The sequence below is a fragment of the Botryllus schlosseri genome, chromosome 4 (assembly GCF_051294905.1).
Source record: "Botryllus schlosseri isolate E-star chromosome 4, Bs_hap1, whole genome shotgun sequence".
NCBI lineage: Eukaryota > Metazoa > Chordata > Ascidiacea > Stolidobranchia > Styelidae > Botryllus > Botryllus schlosseri.
This window is the reverse complement of record NC_137239.1, coordinates 236,553-257,176: the sequence shown is the minus strand read 5'-3', so window position 1 is coordinate 257,176 and position 20,624 is coordinate 236,553. Positions and strand designations below refer to the sequence as shown.

Genomic DNA, 20,624 nt, shown 5'->3' with positions numbered 1-20,624 from the left:
AAGAGAATCGTTTTTAGGGGAGTTGACGAAGTGCTGTCACGGCCCTCCCTCTTTGCCATTGTCTTTATTACAGTCCTTACAATATGAGGGGGGGGCGCTAGAGCCCAATAATTTTGGAAAGGGGGCGCTGGAGGAAAAAAGGTTAAGAACCACTGGCCTAGACCAAATCGAGTATCTAATTTAGTATTTATATTAATATTATTTGGATAGTAGCGCTTATGACCGATTTCGAGTCCCTGAGTGATTCGATTCTGAATCATGTATTAATAAGACCGCGAATCGAGTCCGAGTTTCCGAGTATCAATCACTATGGTGTGATAACAGCAGGCATGATATGGAAAAGACGAATATGTGCCGTTTATGGGACCTTTATGGAAATTACGCCAGTTATAAATCTTATTAAAGGAGCCCTGCACTCAAAAATGATGTGGTCTCAAATTGAAGGGCAAAATGAAAAAAAATTTTTGGCTGCAGCCGTTTCCTTCAGAACGCCACCGTAATGGAGCTGCAATTTATTGAAATTTCCGGAAATACATCCGGCTGCAGCTGTCGCGGCTCCGGGTCACTTCTTAACCCGTTACATGGCACGATGACTTTATCGTCGCACTTGCTCGACGCGATTAGGCAGTCACGCCGAGGACGAACTTTAGATAGTTGTCAGCCGGTGTTATGAAGCAAATATGTCTTACACGCCAAGGTGGTGTAGATACGGCGTTCCATGGACGATGTTCAGTCAGGAGATTTCTCTCTTAATTGGGCCTAGTGTATTCTATTTCTTGAGGGCAGGAATAGATCATGTCCTATTCTTATGTTATGCATAAAACATTACCATCACCAATCAATGTGCCCTCTGAACATTTCAAAATTCAAAGCGGTCATAATTGGTTTCGCATTCAGGTTGGAGAATCATAAGATGAAGGTTTGCGGGTATCGTAAAACTATGGCTTGGGGATTAGTAAGATTACAATATAATGAATATATATGTTTTAGGGTCAGCTGCGGAGTTGTGGGTTCAGGTTAGGTTTGCGTACCGTTGGATTTTGGTTGGGGATGATGAATTTTCCTACATTACCCGAACCCTACACCAATTTTGAATGTCCTGAATTTTGTCATGTTCATGGAGAACCCTGACTGGTGGTATTCGTGTTGTGGATGAGAAATTACTGTTATCCCGAAAAACGACTACAGCATAAAGTGCTTTTCAACCTGTGTAACGGTTCGTACTTGTACGAATGAAAAGAATTTCAACCAAATAGTCAACCAATGTTAAGTGTGAAAGAAAAACTGTATTTTCGGAGTTGAGCTGGAAAGTTGGCTTTTTTTAGTCAACCGACCACGAAGTCTGAAAAATTCACCATTTTTTCAGGAATCTACTTGATCCACTTTTCTATTTCTGAAAATTTTGAATAAGTGTCCTCCTTTCCTGAATCCAAAATATGATAACGCTACCTTGTAGGTAATAGTGGGCGATGCCAGTGTTGATTTGAATGCAAAGTGTTGGAATTTCGGCACACATTCATATAGCGATGACATAACACGTCGATTTAGTGGAAAAGTTATATTGTTGCGAGTGAATATTGTTCGTGGGTTCGCCCTTTTAGCTTCGAAAGAAATCACTGCACGATACCCCCAGAAAAAGAAACGACCACCTTGAGAACAGCGGAAGTGCGATATCTGTGATGTTGCTACTGAGGTGATTCTAGTATTTCATTAATCAACAATACGATACGCTGAATGTGAAATAATGAAGCTCTGTACCTACAGGAAGCTCTACAAATACAAAAGTGATAAGCTTTTCTTTTTGTGTAATAAATTCCAGCTGACTGGTGCGAATTAAATTGTTTTTCAAAAAAACTGCGAATGGAGCTCAAAAAGGTCGAAAAGCGCTGGTCTAAGGTATTGTCTTGCTCTACCCAGAGTCTTCATAATAGTATTGAGAATATACATTGACATTATTGCAAACTGCAATGACATCGAGAAGTTGTGCCGTTACATCGTGTGAAGTCAAAAGGAGTGACGCATCGCATACTCTTCATGAAATATCACAACTATCTACAGTCCGTCCTCTGCGTGACTGCCTAATCGCGTCGAGCAAGTGCGACGATGAAGTCATAGTGCCATGTAACGGGTTAAGCAATGACCCGGAGCCGCGACAGTTGTAGCCGGATGTATTTCTGGAAATTTCAATAAATTGCAGCTCCATTACGGTGGCGTTCTGAAGAAAACGGCTGCGGCCAAAAATGTTTTTTCGTTTTGCCCTTCAATTCGAGACCAGATCATTTTTTGAGTGCACTACCTAGCTAAGTCCGCATTTTAAGAACATGGCTATCTCATTGGACGTTGTGAGAATGTTGTGAATGATCATGATTTCACAGAAGTATCATTTCCGCTAACGTATGTAGCTTTATACTATGTTGTAGATACTTTGATACGACCAGCATCGAATAAGCATCGAAGCTATAATCATCATTCATAAATTAGCTCTCAGTGGGGAGAAGCGTATCATTTTAGAGCTCAAAAAACTCTTCTCTCGCCAATTGACCCGAATGATTATATTGAAAACTCGATTGAGGATCGAGGACGTGAGTCATTTTGCTCGCTCCTCCAAGTGTACTGCCATCATATAGGTACAGACTGGCATTACTCGCAGCAAAGCAACCCGTGTCGAAGGTGTAAATTTTCTCGTATTCGAGTGACAGTATCAATGTAAGGTTTGAAAACTACCCAAGTAAGCAGTTTTGAAAGGGACATTTTGTGCATGCAGGGGTAGCATGATGTCAGCAGTTAATCGGAGGTGGCAACTCTCACTATTACAAAATCTCATCTTTGTGGTTAACGCTGATTCGGTAGAATCATCGAAATAAACTCAGCTATCGTGATACAGGGGCTCATCTCACGCATTCATCTATCAATTACAATTGTTAAAGTGATGCAAACCCATCCCTAGTCTAAACAGTAATTTATTTTTCTGTAATAACTGTTAAAAGACAAGTGGAAATATAGTCTGTATAGTCTAAAAACATAACCGTTTGAGTAAGTAGTGCAAGAAGCTAAAATGTATTTGAGTTCTGCAAAACAGTAAAATTAGGCTGCTTCGTTACTAACCAACTATGGTCTGAAGTTACGAAAAACGGCAAACGTACGAAATGTCCGTCATGCACCCGGTACATTCACTTAGACTAGAAAACACGAAGTGAATCATCGTACCTTTAACGCAGCAATAGCGTACTTTATAGTCATTGCATTTTTTCGCTTGTCTATCATGCAGACACTGCGCTCCGAAATCGATACCTATTTGCAGAACGTCATTTCCTTCATGATAGTCGCCACCTTCTTTCAATTGAATCTAATCAATGAATTGAAATCGATCAAAGATTAACAACTCTAACACGTATAAGATAGACTTTACATCTACGGCGCTGGGGAAGCGGCAGCCATCAATTAGGTCTTGATGATCGCTCTTCCTTTCGAAATCACCTGATCCCAGTGGATTATCAGTCGATAACCACGATCCCCAGGACGATTGCGAACCACATTCGCCTATCACTGTTTTCCCTGAAAATGAAAAGTTGCAAAATATGATACTTGTTAAATATTGGTTCGCGGCCGGTAAGTTGGCCACGTGATAAGTCGGTTGTGCGGATTCAGCACCAAATACTAATCCCGCGGTTTGTTTGTTTGTGGTGTTCATTGACCACAATTATCATTTACACTAGGCCGATATTTTTCAATTTTATTCCGCATCTGCCTACTTGTACCACGACCCACTTCTAGGCTTTTTGTAAGACTCAGCCTATATGGATCACAGAGCTAGGAGAAGCCTGGATAAACCGCCAACACATTGGTGGTAATTCTGGAGTCGAGCTCGGTCGAACTCGAACCCTCAACCATTGCTGTTACAGCCGGGACCATACCACTGCGCTATCTCGGCACTAGGCTTCAGTAATTTGTTGTCTATATATAACTGGTATGATCCAATTTACACCGAACGAATAACAGACACTGGAATTAATCATCGCGCGAATCACTCAAACTTTTCCCCAGTTAGAATGTTCCACCGTAAAATGTTATATGGATGTCTGTGGAATGAATAAAAGTCGATTGGGTATGATAAGATCCAGTGATTCTTAAGATGAGTTCACACAAAACTATGGGTTAATCTGTGTCAGTTTCAGGATTTCAGTGAAGGCTAGCAATAAGTCATCTTGGTTAAACGATCTAATTCATGCAACTTGGTATTCACTGTTTCTAGCGCTACGGGCACATATTTGCAAAAAACACAAGTCCACAACTCTCACGACCATTTCTAAGTATCAGGAATTTTGATATCCAAGTACAAATCTAAATCTAGGTTCAAAATAATCGTAAATCCATAGCCGATCCAAGCACAGTCAAAATTATGAATTCCGTTTCACATTTGTTTCCTGGACATGGACATGCAGAGGCGAGCTCGTATCAAGCGATGATTAATGTCGGACATACCTGGTAAATCGCAGTGGTATTTGACAAAAATATACTTTCTGAAGCTGTTCCGCTCGTCTTCCAGGCATCGCTTCGCTTCCATCTCGTCATCGATCGCAGTCAGTTCGCATTCTCGCTCACCTTCACACTTATTCCATATCACTGCGTGACTATCTTCTTGGCAAATGCGATTGCGGACACCGACTACGCTGCACCTGTTAAACAGGGAATACACCATGAGTTGCCAAACGTTCTTTGAGTACCCTCTCGAATTATATGCGTGTGTGTGTAGCTTAAAATAGTCTTACAGAAGATGCAAGCAATTGAAAGACGAAAGACAACAAGCTATATGTCTTTCAACATCATCTCACGGAGACAACATGTATGACAAATGGACACTCATAAATGAGATTCAATGGAAAGTCTGGCACGAAATTTATTAATCATCATCATCATCATCATTGGTTTATTAGCAATTTTTATCAGTTCAATGCACTACAAAATGCGATACATTGAAAAGATAGGAAGGTGTCGAAGCGACTTGGAGAAGTCTATGGAATCAGACACCCACATTTTGCCTAGGCGATGTGAAGGGGAGGCATGCACACTGAATGAAGAGTAAAGAACATAGTATAGGAAAAAGCAAGCATTAAGAAATGGGGTGGCATGTCATGGCGGGCGAGATCGATAGATCAGTCGTGGTCCGGTAATCATTCTTGAGGATGGACTAGTATTCATTTAGTAGTAATTGCTTGTATTTCGACTTGAATACGGACATGCTTTACGACTATCGGGTGGCCGGCGAGATGCTGTTCCACAATTGGGGTCCGGCATACCAGTGTTGGGATCAAGTCACTACCTTCGAGTCATGAGTCATTTCGAGTCATTGCACGTCTTGCCTCGAGTCAAATCAAGTCAATCGATTTTCGAATGTGACTCGAGTCAAGTCAAGTTAATTCATTAGATTTTTGGAGAGGATTCGAGTCAAGTCAAGTCAAGTCAGGTCAGGTCACGAGTCAAGTCACATTTCAAGTCAAGTTGCCCTTTAGAAGTATGAGGCATGATTATGTCATTATATTTTGCTAGCTGTCTGAAATACAGATTGTCAAGTCATGGCTTGAGTCATTCCAACACTGCGGCATACTTGATATAGCAATACGTTTTCTTGTGTTCCATCCTGACATGGCTGTAGAGTCGGAGTCGGTGGAGTCTGAGTCTGAGTTTGTCTAATTTTCTCCTAATGGAGTCGGAATCTGAGTCGTGAAAAATATATAGGCTGGAGTCGGAGTCGTAGTCATGAAAACTACAGTGGCTGGAACCGAGGTCGGAGTCATGAAAAAAATGAGGACTGGAGTCGGAGTCAGAGTGTGTGAAAATGACCCTGACTCCGACTCCAACTTCTTTATTATGAAAAGAATTGCTTTTAAAGGTAAAGGTAGACTAATTACTAACAATAACTGAAATAGGAATTTCATGTACCATCTATCACTGTTATTAGTAACGATATAGATCAGAGCAGCCAACCCGTGACCCGCGAGAAGCTTTCGTGTGGCCCGCGAGGTAATTCTCGAAATTAGTTATAACATCAGATAAAATTGCAAGGCAAACCAAAATTTAATTAGCTTGAGCGCGAAACGTGATGATGGATTAAAGATTAGTTCCGACGTATTGGCGTAACCAGGGGCCCCCCAGCAAACACCTAATCTCCGTGGGACATCCGAGCCAGTTCCGAGCCGTGTCCGAGTGTTCTAGTGTCCGCTTGGACAGACGGCAGGCATATACTAGGCTATCCAGGTTTAGAGTTGTCCGTTTCGAATATCCAAGGACATACCTACAGACAAACATTTAGGATAGTCCACTGAAATTCCAAATCAAATATCCTATGGATATCACAATCTGACAGTGTGCGGATATTTTCCCGTTGTCTCAGCTAAAAAGTCAGCATCTCATGTTCCTATGCTGATAGGTGCCCATATTCCATCCTTTCGAGACATTTTGAGGTGGTTCGAAAGAAAATCACACATTTACACGTTTTTTCGCATGCGCCATGTCGTCAGATAGCGTTTTTCACTCGCATGCGCTCGATCGGTCGGCAAAATGGCATCTGCGCACATTGAATCTGTATTTCGTTATGAATTGATCAGGATTATGCTTGTCTTGACGGGAATTATATGCTGGTACTGAGGAGTTGATGCATGGTATATTCTCTTTCGGTCTTTTATTTCGAGCATGTAATAAACTTTGCAATTTTTTTACTGCAGTATGGTGTTAAACCGAAGTTCCTGTGCTGAACATCAATGAACAGTGAACACTGAACGGTGAACATTGTTAACAATTGTCGCGGCGCGGGCTTCGTGGATGAGAGCATAAATGCTTTTCTCCTATATGCGCAATGCCTCAGTACACACAGTCACGTCATTCAAATTTTCATCTGGGAAGTTCGAACTTTGAATGACTGCCAGCGGCGAGAAGCAAGTGTTATCTTCTGAAGTGTCTTATTTATGCACTCAGCGCTTCGCTATTGAAGTAGAGCTATGCATGGTCTAAGGTGTTACTATTTGTTCCTGCGGTGGATAACATTCGCGATCATTTAAAGACGCGCTGAGCTTTTTTCTCCGACGCCATGTGGTCGAGCGGGAATATTACAGATGATTAGCGTTTTTCACCCGCATGCGCAATTGCTCTCTGCGCAGTACACACACTCCATGACTCCACGTGATTCAGGCGACCGTCTGGTATGGTTGACTAAGCAGCTCTCATCGCCGGGAAGCATTCTCAACCGCTTGGCGCCATGCACATAGATTGGTGATCAACTTGCTACGTATATAGTCAGTAGACAATCATATGCAATAATGCATACGGTCAGTATGTCAGTTAGTTTGATTATCGCCAGGCATAACAATTCTAATCCAGACAAAGCATATATAAGTGATAGCATGTTGATACTATAACAGCAGTGGTAATCTGTTATTACGTCTTTCTTGACGAAACTTGAATTTAGGAACGGCAAAAAGGTAAGATATACTGTTTCTCGGGGTTATAACATTCCATTGAGCAAGAACGTTATATATGTTGGAGTAATATTTTGTCTGTCTGGTTGGCAATCAACTGTGCTATATGCCATTAAAACTCTACTTGAGATTTCAATATTGAGATACCTCTATTCGATTCTGCCCAGCCCTACTATATCGTTATGGCTATGAGATTTATTGATAAGAGAATATATAAACGAGAATGGATGAGGAGAAAACGATCTCGAGCTAGATTGGCTGGCGGCACAAAAGGTTCGCGGAATATCGTTCTGCCAGAGAGCTCCTCGTCTAGATTGCTGGTATCAGTCGGCTTTCTGCAAACATGATTTAACAATTTTAACGTAAGTGCTTTATAACTTTCTTAACTGTTCAAAAATATTAAGCTGAATATTTGTAAAGTCTAGCTAAATGGAGCAGTATGATGATTTTAGATACTCTCTGCACGTTTAATCACCCCATGCCTGCTAGTGTATGTGTTTGAGATGCTACTGGCTGTTATCAATCTGTTCAGATGATCATTTGCGACAAGTATCCATTTCTGAAGATGATCTTTCAATTCAAGACTGGGGATGGCCAACTCCAAATGGTGAGTTCAGTTGCTTGATCTATTATGACAGCGGCAACCAAATTGAGGTCTGCCAAGACATCTGACAAATGTTGCATACGTCGTGGTTCTACTCTCATTGCATAGTGACGGCAAAAGGTTATGAAACGCGGGAGTAGAATAATTGTAGTAGAGTGAAGTTGTGTATTGTGAAGAAAAATATTCAATTGTTCAGATACTCCACTGAGCTCAACGTTTCTTGAAGGCACAAGCTTGTCAGAAACAAAGCCGAAGCGATCTCGTATGGACTTCTTGTGTAAAGAAATCGCAAAAATCAACGAAAATCAAAAAGACTTGAAACAAGATTGTAAAAAAAACGAAAGGTTACTGGAGCAGATACTGCAATTACTACACTCCAATGGCCGACCAGTTGCTAATGAGGACCACAGCACAGGTGTAACACTCATCGAAGATATCGTTCCGGAACCATTTCAGGATGTTGTGAAACTGGAGAGCTTTCTTGAAAATGAGATCAATACTGCTAAGCAGAAGTGGAGAATGGTAAATGAATAGTATATAATAGAAAATTGTCTTGTAATACACAAGAAATATGGTACCTTGTTGCTGCGCTCTAAATACATTTAGTATTCTGATACAATTGAAGGGGCACTGCGCTCAAAGATGATGTGGTCTCAAATTGAAGAGAAGAATGAACAATTTTTTTTATCCGCAGCCATTTCCTTAAGAACGCCACCGTAATGGAGCTGCAATTTATTGAAATTTCCCCAGGACCTTCACGCTCTAGCTCCCGCTGCTGCTTAGCTCGCTACATGGCATGCTGTCTTCATCGTCGCGCTTGCTCGACGCAATAAGGCAGTCACGCAGAGAATGAACTTTCGACATCATTCCTTCATAAAGATCTGCTTACAACTATATAAAATTCGTATTCTACGTGACTGCCTCTGCGTCGAGCAAGTGCGACGGTGAAGACATCGTGCCATGTGATGAGTTAAGCAGCCGCGGCAGCTGAGCCGTGAAGGTCTTGTGAAAATTTCAATTAATTGCAGCTCCATTACGGTGGCGTTCTGAAGGAAATGGCCAAAAATTTTTGTTGGTTTTGCCCTTCAAACTTCCCCACATCTGTCTTATGACACTGCAATGATGTGTTAACTTGTCTTAATTTTTCAGGTAAAAGCAATGACTCCCGTCGGGGGGCACTTTCTAAATGACTCTGTGAGAAAATTATATAGAAGAGTTGCAACTGCTGAAGTTTGGAGCAAGTTCTGTGTGAAGGGCAGAAATGAAAAGAAAAAGGCTTTGTGTAAACTCAGTTTATACCAAATCATATATCGTAAGTTGAACATATTTGCTGTCTCTAAATCAGTGGTTCGCAACCTTTTTCGATGGCAGGGCCAAATTTAGAATTTCAGAGTACGGCCGGGGCCGCACGAATACCAGGGCAATGAAAGGAACCCAAAATATAGTCACCAAAATATGAAAATTGGCATTGTTCCGATCATTCGCTTGACGCCATTGGCCATTGTGTTGCCGCGCTCACATTGTTCAGAACAATCCACCATTGCTGGCTATTTCGGAGTAGTTTTATTGCCCTGGGGAGAATTCGATAATTCAAAATAAAATATGTCAATAAGATCGGGAATTGCATATATATTGCTATTAATTACTTGTCCTCTCTGCTCACGTAATCAGATTTACCGGTAGAGCTGAGTGAGTTGTCTTGGAAATTGTAGGGCCCGTAAATAATAATTGAACATATTCGGACGGGTGGAGCCGTTGGTACGACTTTGTTACATGATGTTATTTTTTATTTCGTGACCTTCAGTCTAATGTATCGAAAAAATATAGAATTGCCCAAACGCACTAAACTAAAAGATGCACACGATTTCGAATAAATAGCTCTTCACTGGCACATAATTCTTCCCTGCGGGATGGTAGCCTATTTGTTTCGCGACGTTCAGATTGCCAAGACCGGAACATTCGGCGCCAGTCATTTTGGCGCCTATGGAATATACCCATATGTATTTTGAATATACATAACGAAGTTTTCGGTCAGCATTAGGGCAGTCCTTTTTGGCCAAGGTTTTTTCGCTGCCGATTGTTCTAGCACACTTATTGGAGTCGCATGTTACATGGCCTAAAACTTTATATGTCTTCGTGCGGCGCGGTAATGGCTAACGCAAATATGGCCACTTGTATAAATCTTGCGTATTTTATCTTGGTCGAAAAGTACCTAATAATTGAGGTACTTGAAAAGTTGAAATTGTGTGCTGCGCGAAAAATCATTTAAAAAGTTGCATAAAATTTCATAAAATACTCCATATAATTAATGCTAATTCACTTGATAATTTTGGACCCCCTTCGTGCTCGCTCCCCCCAATTGGGGGTGGGGGCTTGGGATGCTGCTGTTACGGTCCTGTCAATATCTCTACCTATATCTATAGGTACTGCCCGTTCAACTGGAAAGTTAGGGCACATTGCATTGAAACTGCAGTGACGTAATCTTAGCAGTCTACTCAGAACTTGCGTGCAACCCTAATTGAAAACTCCCGACTCCAAGCCAAGCAAGAGTATTTTATAGGCATATATTTTTTTCATGGATCGATTTCTCAATATTTTTGTGGGGGCCACAAGAACGCTAGCTGGGGCCGCATGAGGCCCTCAGGGCCGCGGTTGGGAATCACTGCTCTGAATTGTTTGACACTATCTCAAATTTAGGGGCTTGCTGCAATATTCACCAGACTGTTCTGGAAAAAGATTATGAAGACGCGGTGAGATCTGTGCTGCGTCATGCACCTGCACAACTCCAAACGCAGCAATCTAAGGTAAATAACATATGATTGTGTGAAAATATGGGATGTGGACGGAGATCATAGTTAGTGTTGAACCATACTATGCTGCTTAGGCTTCCGAGTGTAGCATATCTATTTTGTCAATGCCGCTGATGCTGACGATGATTCCTAATTTGCATTAGAATTATAGCTACACAATGTTTTATGAATTTGATTTGCAAAAGACTCTCGGTCTTACAGTCACTAATTCTGTTATATTTACCATAATGTCTTATTCAGTAATTTGTAATGTGTGTATCAAGGAGTGTTGGGGTCAAGTCGCTGCATTCGAGTCGCGAGTCATTGCACATTTTGACTTAAGTCAAGTCAATTGATTTCCTAAGGTGACTGGAGTCAAGTCGATTCACTTGATTTTTGGAGGTGACTTGAGTCAAGTCAAAATTCGAGTCCAGTTGGTTTTCGAAGTATGAGCATGAATCATTGCATTTTGCCAGCTGCTTGAAATACAGATTGAGTGGTCATTGATTTTGAATCAATGAACGAATATAGAGGTACGCAAGCAGGTGCTTTACCGCGCATGATCATTTGATGATTGGTTGCTCTCACGGGTTACACCAGCGTTTCGCAAACAATCCAAACATCAAGATACAGTGATCTTTATTGACACCGATTACTTGATGACTTGAAATTGACCCGTAAATTTTACTGTGAGTCACAAGTCAATCCACATTTCTTATACGCCAAGTCAAGTCATTTTTAGCAAAATCACTCGAGTCGAGTCATACGAAAAAGGTGAGTCGAGTCATCCCAACACTGGTATCAAAGTGTTCGGAATATGATAGCATTTTAAAGTATTATTTCATAGTCGCTGAAATTCATTTCTCTATTAATATTTTAGATGGAGAATACAAAGAAAGACAGTATCTTGTCGCAACCTTGCCCTCACGATGGTGAAGATACATGGTAATAAAGGCGTACACTGTTGTTTTAAAGTGTATCAAGTTCCAGCTGTTTGACCTGCCTTTTCTTCCAATGTTGCACACATTTTGTGCTATTTCGTTGATTGTAATATAATTTCCGGAAACTGGTTAATCGATCGTGTAGTGTGTCTCATCCTGGTGATGGTAGGGGTAACTGTGGATAAGGCACACTGTCTAATTATGTGTTGCGAGTGTCAGATTAGGTCACATATTAGATCGTTTGGTTACTCCCGACTTTCTCCCTCCTCTGGCCTGGGAGCGATTTCACGGACAGTCACTGACCAGTCACTGAACGTCAAGGGGAGTCCACACCTCCAGTCCGAGTGAACAGTCTAAGGATAGGTCTGGGAATTTTGATGTTACATCCATGGGCTATGTGTGGACCATCAAATGTTTGCTGGGCCGCCTCATCTATCGCATATCTTTTTATATGACCATAAAGTAGAATATTTAGCAGCAGATTTATTTGACTCAAAATTTTTCTTAGCACTTCGCATGATTTGTTGTCACTCGATTTCTTGCATTTAATATGGGAGCCCCCGCCTGAAAATTATAAATACTCGTATTTTACAGAATGGAGTCTAACTATATTCGCAATTAGGGGATAACGTGTCGTCCAACATGCAAATATCCTTGTGCGCTCGTAGCGAGAGGGTCGGCGACGAAACATTTGCACAAACTGATAGAGACATGTTCACCCAAACCATCGATATTGCTACGTGTACGTGCTACGCCGAATACTCCTGTCCTTGCCAAATGAGCCCAGTCGTATACAGCGGCATTCCCCGATGTATGCAAGTAACGTATATATTTAGCAAACTCATTCATTACCTTTGAATGATTTCGCGCTTGTCGCGACTAGGACATGGATGCACACTGCACAGTTTCACACGAAGTTTTCAAGACATAATTGTATTAATTTTAAAGCGTAGTAATATCAGTCTTATTTTCAACGTTACCTGATTCGGTTCGCTCCTATTGGAAGTCTAAGGACGGGTCATCAACATTCAAGTGGTCCGCACATAATGGTTCTTAAATCTCATGTGGCCCTTTTGCCGAAAAGGTTGGACAATATTTTAAAATTACAATTCAGTAGCGTGGAGGAAGAAAATCGCAATATGCATCTTCGCGATGCAGTCGCAAATGGATATCATTTTTGGAAATGTACCATGATACTGTGAGGGAGTAAAGACATCGTCTGGCTTTGTAAAATTGTAAAATTGATGTAAATGCTACCAAACGCTGCTTCCAACTTGACAAAGTTGAAAATATTTCCAGTGCCGCTTAGCTGCTTGGGTCGAACAAATGAAAGACTGCTGCTTGTCCTAATCTTTGAATACTTGACTAAGTGCATGTAGACTAGACATATGGTATTTCACTACTTCCTAAATTTCCTTTCGGGCCAATGTTCATTTGTAGTGTGAGTGTGTGTGCTCGTAATCAGTATAGTGTGTATTGAGAAAATTCGTAAATTACATCTCTGTATTAGTTGCTGACTCATACACAAGAGCTACACTTCGATTGTTTTATCTACATCTTAATTATACAGAATTGGATATATGTCATGTTCGAATAATTCATACATATTAAGATATTAGTCCATGTTATAAAAACTTGTATATATGAAAAAAAGAAGGATATTTAGAAAGGCATTCTTGCATGTTAATTGCATATTTAATAATTTGAACTGCGCCACAAGAAAACAATTTTGCATGAAATCGCTAATCATATGTTTGCATGGGTTTAATGGGTATATGATAGTTATTTAAACGTAACTGTGGCATATAATTTTCGAAGTAAATTGGTAATACTGTTGGAGTCCGAGTTGGGGTCGGAGTCGGAGTTCTCTTAAGAAAATAGTCGGAGTCGGAGTAGGTACGTTCAAAGACTCGGGAGTCGGAGTCTGAGTCAGTATAATGAAAACGTCTGGAGTCGAAGTCGGAGTTGGAGTCAGTGGTAAAATTTACCGACTCCACAGCCCTGCATCCTGATCCTATTGTAATTGTTCTTCGTTAACGCGATTGGACCCTACTTGAGCACTTCTGACTCCGAGTTGAAGTATTCGTTGAAATTTGAGGGACATTGACCGCTATGGAACTGATACATAGCCTAACTTGGAAATTTCTAGCTTCCTCGTATCTTCTGTTTAGAACACCAAATCTTTTGAGTAGCGAGTTATCAGTTTATGCGACTTTCAAATGAATTTGACACGACACCGGAAAAGGGCTTCGTATATTGGCATCACACAACACCCATTGAGGATTTCGTATTGAACCGTACGATGGCTGACACCAACATAATATGTTTCATTGGATTGTTGACCTCAAATCTATTCAAAGTCATTTGCGATTGTAAGCAAGTTGAAGTAGGATTAGCGCAGTAAATTTCTACTCAAACAGCAGTATTAGAAAAGGAAGTTCTGAAAATTACTCAGGTGACTAGTTTCGAACGGTGGATTTAGTCGATGGGTCGCATATACTATAAGCCAGGATTTCTCAACCAGCGGGCCATAGAAGAATTTTGAGGTGGGTGCGAGTGCTATTTGAAAATTGTATATTCACTGAAACTTTGGGTATATTTGCTATGTTTTTCGCTCAAAACATATATTCTTATTATTGAATTATACGTAGGCTACATCATGCTTTTCAGCCGACTCTGATAGGACGTAGTGACACGTATGGAGTCACAATGTACAAGTCGAAAATGGAAAGGGGAAACGGTATATTATGTCCCATCTATGATGACAACCTACTGCTTACAGCAGGGGTTCTCAAACTTTTTCACCGCGACCAAAACCTGAGTTTTATTGGCATCTTGCGACCCAAGCCTAGCATATCGAAATAATTGCACTTTTAATGATATAGATACAAAGTTTCACGAACATGCGTGAAATATATTACTTTGAGCTGACGCCATCTCTTTACCTCGATTACTTAAAATTTCCTGTGGGTGTCGTCATATTTGATGTTACAATTATTGATTTACAATTTTCTTCTCAGTTCTATGGTTGGTTGGTTGTCATCATCATTCATCATTGGTTTATTAGCAATTCTATCGGTTCAATACACCACAAAAATGCGATACAATGAAAAGACAGGAAGATGTCGAAGCGACTTGGAGTAGTCTATGGAATCAGACACCCACCTTGGCCTACGCGATGTAAAGAGGATAGGCATGCACACTGAATGACAGTAAAGAAGATGGTATTGAAAAAGAAAGCGACAACAAATAGGGCGGCATGTCATGGGAAGCGAGATCGATAGGTCAGTCATGGTCCGGTAATCTTAAGGATGGACTGTATTTATTTAGTAGTAATTGCTTGTATTTCGACTTGTAAGTAGTTTTGCCAAAAATTTTACAATTAGAAATTGTTGCAGTTAATAAACATAACCACGATGGTAAGTATTGTGTGTTGGCAAAGCCTATTTGAGTAATCTGAAAAAGTTGAAATAGTTTTTTCCTCGCCACCTCTGGTTGGGTTCGACTTTTCCGGAGACTGATCGCAGTCTGATTGTCACGAAATTTAAAAAATGTCATTCATTTAATTCAGTGGTTCCCAACCTGTGGTACGCGTACCACTAGTGGTACGCGAAGGTCTTCCAGGTGGTACGCGAGTACATTCTGTTTTTTTTTTTGACCGAAGGGAGTTATTAGTTCAGGCGGGGTTGATTTTGAGTTTTTCGAGACCGTCGTCGTCGTGAGGAAGCCTACGTCTTTTTTCTCACCACTGTGACATGTTGTGCCTACATGACCAATCTATTCTTTGTTGATCCAGCCGACCTGCCTGTCGAGACTGGGAAACAAGAGGAGCCCATAGATAGCCAGGATGACCAGACAGCAAAGACGAAACACAAAGATTGTTCTTCAATAAACTTCTGGCTTAGCATGGCCTCGTCGTACTCGTCGCTACTTTCTCACGCTATTCCCCAGCTGCCAATATCAAATCTGCGTGGGAGTGCGAGCAATGATTTTCATCCCTGATGACTATCAAGTCGAAGAAACAAAACCGACTTGTTGCGCCCATGCATGACTTTCGATGCGCTGTGAGCAAACGTAGGCCCTATGCCACGCATCGTCCAGCTAGTGAAAAATAAACAAATGCAGCCATGACATTAAATAAATTGTCTTTGTTGTTTGTTGCTATCCCGTTATGTTGTTCTTCTTCTGACTACTGTACATCCCACCCAGTGTTGCCAACCCCAGATGGAAGAAAATCGCTACAACTGGTGTTAAAAATCGCTAGATGTCGCTAAATATTGAGAAAAAAGCGCTAAAAATAGCGCTAAATCTGCCTTAATTGCTGAAGGTGTTAAATCGAACCATTATATCAATGCATTCTTCTCAGCTATATTTTACTCGTCTGAGTCCAAAGTCACTTATCATATTTATAATTCATAATACGTGAGAGTCATCTCTAAGCGGGACAAAACGTACAGCAGTGCATTTCGATTAAGCAGATCGCTTTGCGTGACCACTGACCAGGTTTGCAGACATAACCGCTCACTAAATAAGCTTGTCTTGCTTGATGCGTCCGTGAATACGTGATGCTATGTACCGTGGGGAATGCGCTTGACTAGTCTAAGCTGTGTTTGAACACGACATGCAACTTGACCCGACACAACACGACTTGAATCGGGTTAGCCAGCCACTATAAGCAGAGACCTTAGTAAGCAAATATTCCGAGGACGAACCCGGGGTAGGAAATTTAATAAAACTGGTCTTAAACTATAGCTAGTGTCCCACTGATTCCGATAATAGGACTTAAATTTCTGTCAAGACAATGGAACGACCTTAAAACAGCCCCCAAAGTCTAAAAATCGGCATTGATCTGAACATTCGCTGGACGAAATTGGTCATTGTTATGTTTTGCGGCGGTGCCATTGTCGGAGCAATGCTGGTTTTCAGACTTTACGCGCTGTTCGGGGTGGTTCCATTGTCCTGACAAGATTTCAATTTTTATTTTCGAAATCATTGCGACACTACCTTTCGATCAACACCAATTATATTAAATTTCAGCGCTCAGATCTCCAGATATAGCACTGCCAATTATGCTACTTTTAGATTACTCAGCAAGAAGTGACACTGTTTGTTCATGCGTGACCGACGGGAGTTGCGTATCTATCTATAGATAACTAACCTACCGTAGGTTAGTTATCTATAATCAATCCGAAGGTTAATAACTATAATTTATCATCGGAGTCCGCACTCTGGTGGCCGGTAGAGCCAATGCCGTCGTCGGCCAGAATTGATCTTTATTACTTATTTTCGTAAAAAAAGCGCTAAATAATCGCTAAATACTTTTCAAAAATCGCTAGATTTATCGCTAGGCGCTAGATCCATATTTTTTGGCTCTAAACCGGATGAAAAATCGCTAGATCTAGCGCGAAAATCGCTAAATTGGCAACACTGATCCCACCAACCCTGGCTGATAATGCATAGTTCAATAGAATTTGTTATTACACCTCGCATAGTTAGTTGAAATGCGTGATTATGACGTCATAAATGGGAACATATGTGGGTGGTACGCGAGCACTGCATAAAACCTCGAAATGGTACGTGGGTGGAAAAAGGTTGGGAACCACTGATTTAATTGAACCAAGTGTCATACGCGTCATATGACCGCGTAACTAGTTCAACATCAGCTGATTCGGTTCACGTAAACGATAGCAGGTGTTTTCTTTCATGTAAGGATGTACTCGCGACTGACTCGCGAAGCTATTTAAAAATCACTAGTTCGCGTGACATGTTGACACTTGAAGCACATTTAAGCTACGCTTTGAATGAGATGAATATGATAGGTTCCAGCGTGCATGTAATGTACGTTAAGTAGCGCGCATGTGTATAATCTTCCGCGCAATCACAATATATGGTATGATTGCCGACGTAGTGCACGTATTCATATATATAACCACAAATTATAGTCGAAACGTTGTAACTGTGATGCGATTGAAATGAAGCAGTTGTAACTATATACCGGATTTAGTTATAGTATGTAAAGTGAGGTCGCATATCGATGCCTAATAAACTTGAATTTTCTTGACTATATTGACATTATGAATATCGTCTCTCGCGAACCATACACGGTGTTCTAGAACTTCTCATCTAACGTCACGTAACGTTTATCGCATACTCTATTCGTAGGCTCATTGAACAGAAAAATCGATTTACAGCTATTTAGGCCTATTAAATGCAAACTGTCTGCTTACGTTTTCGTGTTGAGGCGGCCGTACCATGCATGGTGGATGTAGATCACGTTCCCTGCAGTGCACGCAAACTTCCTCGCCTCGCCATGACAAATCACAACACTCTTAAACCCATCTGAAACAGGCAATGCTGTATCTTCTTTTTATGGGTTTTCTAATTCTTGAGAATCGTACCTGACTGGCTGAATGCTGGGGCAACCCACTGCATAAGACATATCGCCAGTAATTGGATTATCGCTATAAGAATTTTCTTTTCATGCATGGCGTTTGAAATAAAATTCTTCGTAGTCATTGTTGATCGGATTCTACTTTTCCCGATGCTTTAGTTCGGTAGTATCAAAACATACGTCATATTCGTCTGTTCATCGCCCCGGGCGTAAAACGAACAAATATGATTCATTATACAATATTACATATGCTTTATACTTCAGTGATGTGATGGGTGCATATTAGGGTTATGACTAGAAAAAAAAATTCAAAATTTTGTGTGTCCTGTAGTCACAAACGATGAAGTTTTGTGTCCTGATTGCAAAATTACCAAAAGTTAAGCCTGGTTAAACAAAAACCTCCCGCACAAAAATTTTCCAGTTTTTACGGTATGAAGGATAAGCGCATAGGCTTTTTTTTGTAGATACAGACTATATAATATATATACCGACTGATTTGAATTTAACTGACACAATTCCAATTACGAAGATTTTAAATAGTATTCTGGTAAATTTTGATCGCTCATATTGAATTATTTCTATCGTTTTCTTTCTTACAGTCAAAATTAAAAAATTAATAAATAATTATTAATTTCGATTTTAGATGTAGACCGTATATATCGTATAATTTCAACTTATCTGACACAAATCGAACTGGGTGTTCGAAAAGGCGAAAGTAGAAGAACTCAATGTTACGTGGGTTATTGTATGCATTATGATGATGCTTCCCTGTAAAGTAGCAAGGTATGACGTCATGCCTTACCCAACTGTGCATGACCGCATCACTCGTGCTTGACCGCATCACTCGTGCTTGACCGCTTCATCTTATATATCATCTCTGGTTGATGGCACATGGAAGCCATAATAAATGTACAGCAAGAAACATGGTGTCAGAAGTGGGATTCGAACCCACGCCTCCATTCGGACGCTCGGACGCATTCCCACGCTCGGCATGGTCAGCCAAGCAACAATCTCTGATTCTGTCATGAACACGTTAATCTCTTTTATAAAACATGGGTGGCCGAATGAAGCCAAGCTGGTACCCCAATCAATTCGAAATTTCTACTGTTTTAAAGAGGAGTTGACATTTCAGGATCAAATCGTTCTGAAGGGTGATCGTATTGTCATACCGTCGTCCATAAAAGGCACTATTCTCAAGCGACTTCATGCCAGTCATGTTGGAATTCAAGGTTGTGTACGCCGGGCTCGTGAATGTTTGTATTGGCCCAACATGGTTACCGATATTACAGACTTCGTATCAAGCTGTCCCACATGTGGCTTACACCAACCCAACCAACAGAAGGAAAGTCTGATTTCACATCCGGTACCAGGACGTCCTTGGCAAATAATCAGTAGCGATTTATGTGAATCTGACGGACAACATTATTTGATTACAGTTGATCACTACTCGGATTATTTTGAGGTAGATCGACTAACCTCACAGACTTCTACAGCAGTTATTCGCCGCTTAAAATCACAAATGGCACGTCATGGAATCTGCGAGAAATTGATTACTGACAATGGTCCATGCTATGCTGCTCATGACTTCGAGGCATTTGCAAAGGAATATGAGTTTGAACATGTGACCAGCTCTCCAGGACACAGCCAATCGAACGGAAAGGCGGAATCAGCTGTCAAAATCTTCAAATCGTTACTTCGTAAAGCGACAACTGACAAAAAAGACATAAATATTGTACTGTTGGATTGGAGGAACACTCCAGGCGAGACTGTTCCTGGCTCTCCAGTACAGAGGCTATTTGGAAGACGCACCAAGACCTTGTTGCCAATAGCAACTAAACTGCTTGGGCCGAAAATTGTTTCTGATGTCATTCCATCGCTTATGGATCGGAAAAGAAAACAGGCAAAGTATTACAATCGTGGTGCAAAAGACCTCGCCCTGTTGAGTCCTGGTCAACAGGTTCGATTCAAAAGGACAGAAAATGGCTTGTGGCTCGAAGCGGTGGTGATTAAGCAACTGAATGATCGATCGTACATTGTGAAGGCGACAGATGGAACGATCTACCGACGCAACAGAAAGTTTATTCGAACTACTGTAACTCGCCCGCATGTTGCATTTGACTTTGACGACATTTCGATTGCCAGACCAGCAGTAGTGAACAGCGACACTAATGGGTCGTTATCTGGTTCCAGTAGCAGCAGGCCAAGCCGTACAGTAATTCGACCAGCATACTTGCAAGACTATGTTACAACCAGGGCTGTGGAGTCGGTAAATTTTACCACCGACTTCGGCTCCGACTCCGACTCCACACATTTTCAATATACCGACTCCGACTCCGACTCCGACTCCTGAGTCTTTAAACGTACCGACTCCGACTCCGACTCCGACTCCGACTCCTGGGTCTTTAAACGTACCGACTCCGACTCCGA

The 20,624-nt window shown here is 41.1% G+C and overlaps 2 protein-coding genes across 8 annotated transcripts in view; one reads left to right on the top strand and one right to left on the bottom strand.

Moving 5' to 3' along the window:
* Positions 1–18,364, bottom strand: part of LOC145437836 (sushi, von Willebrand factor type A, EGF and pentraxin domain-containing protein 1-like) — a 132,890-nt gene extending 114,526 nt beyond the window's left edge. For all 6 annotated transcript variants that reach the window (XM_080315142.1, XM_080315147.1, XM_080315146.1 and 3 more), the window contains exons 1-5: positions 18,205–18,364; positions 18,034–18,145; positions 4,483–4,676; positions 3,410–3,555; positions 3,208–3,346 (exon numbers count right to left, since the gene is read on the bottom strand). In XM_080315142.1, coding sequence (XP_080171268.1) covers positions 3,208–3,346; positions 3,410–3,555; positions 4,483–4,676; positions 18,034–18,145; positions 18,205–18,322 — 709 coding nt within the window. In that variant the 5' untranslated portion in view covers positions 18,323–18,364. The remainder of the gene's footprint in view (positions 1–3,207; positions 3,347–3,409; positions 3,556–4,482; positions 4,677–18,033; positions 18,146–18,204) is intronic.
* On the top strand, positions 5,923–11,939 carry LOC145437857 (uncharacterized). 2 transcript variants are annotated; one of them, XM_080315206.1, is made up of 6 exons: positions 5,928–7,834; positions 8,005–8,079; positions 8,273–8,598; positions 9,226–9,388; positions 10,774–10,880; positions 11,746–11,939. In XM_080315206.1, the coding sequence occupies exons 3-6, from the start codon at positions 8,341–8,343 to the stop codon at positions 11,812–11,814; spliced, it is 597 nt and encodes a 198-aa protein (XP_080171332.1). In that variant the 5' UTR covers positions 5,928–7,834; positions 8,005–8,079; positions 8,273–8,340; the 3' UTR covers positions 11,815–11,939. The 2 variants fall into 2 exon arrangements, with proteins under 2 accessions (XP_080171331.1, XP_080171332.1); XM_080315205.1 differs by having other exon boundaries at positions 5,923–8,079.
* Positions 18,365–20,624: the final 2,260 nt, after the last annotated feature.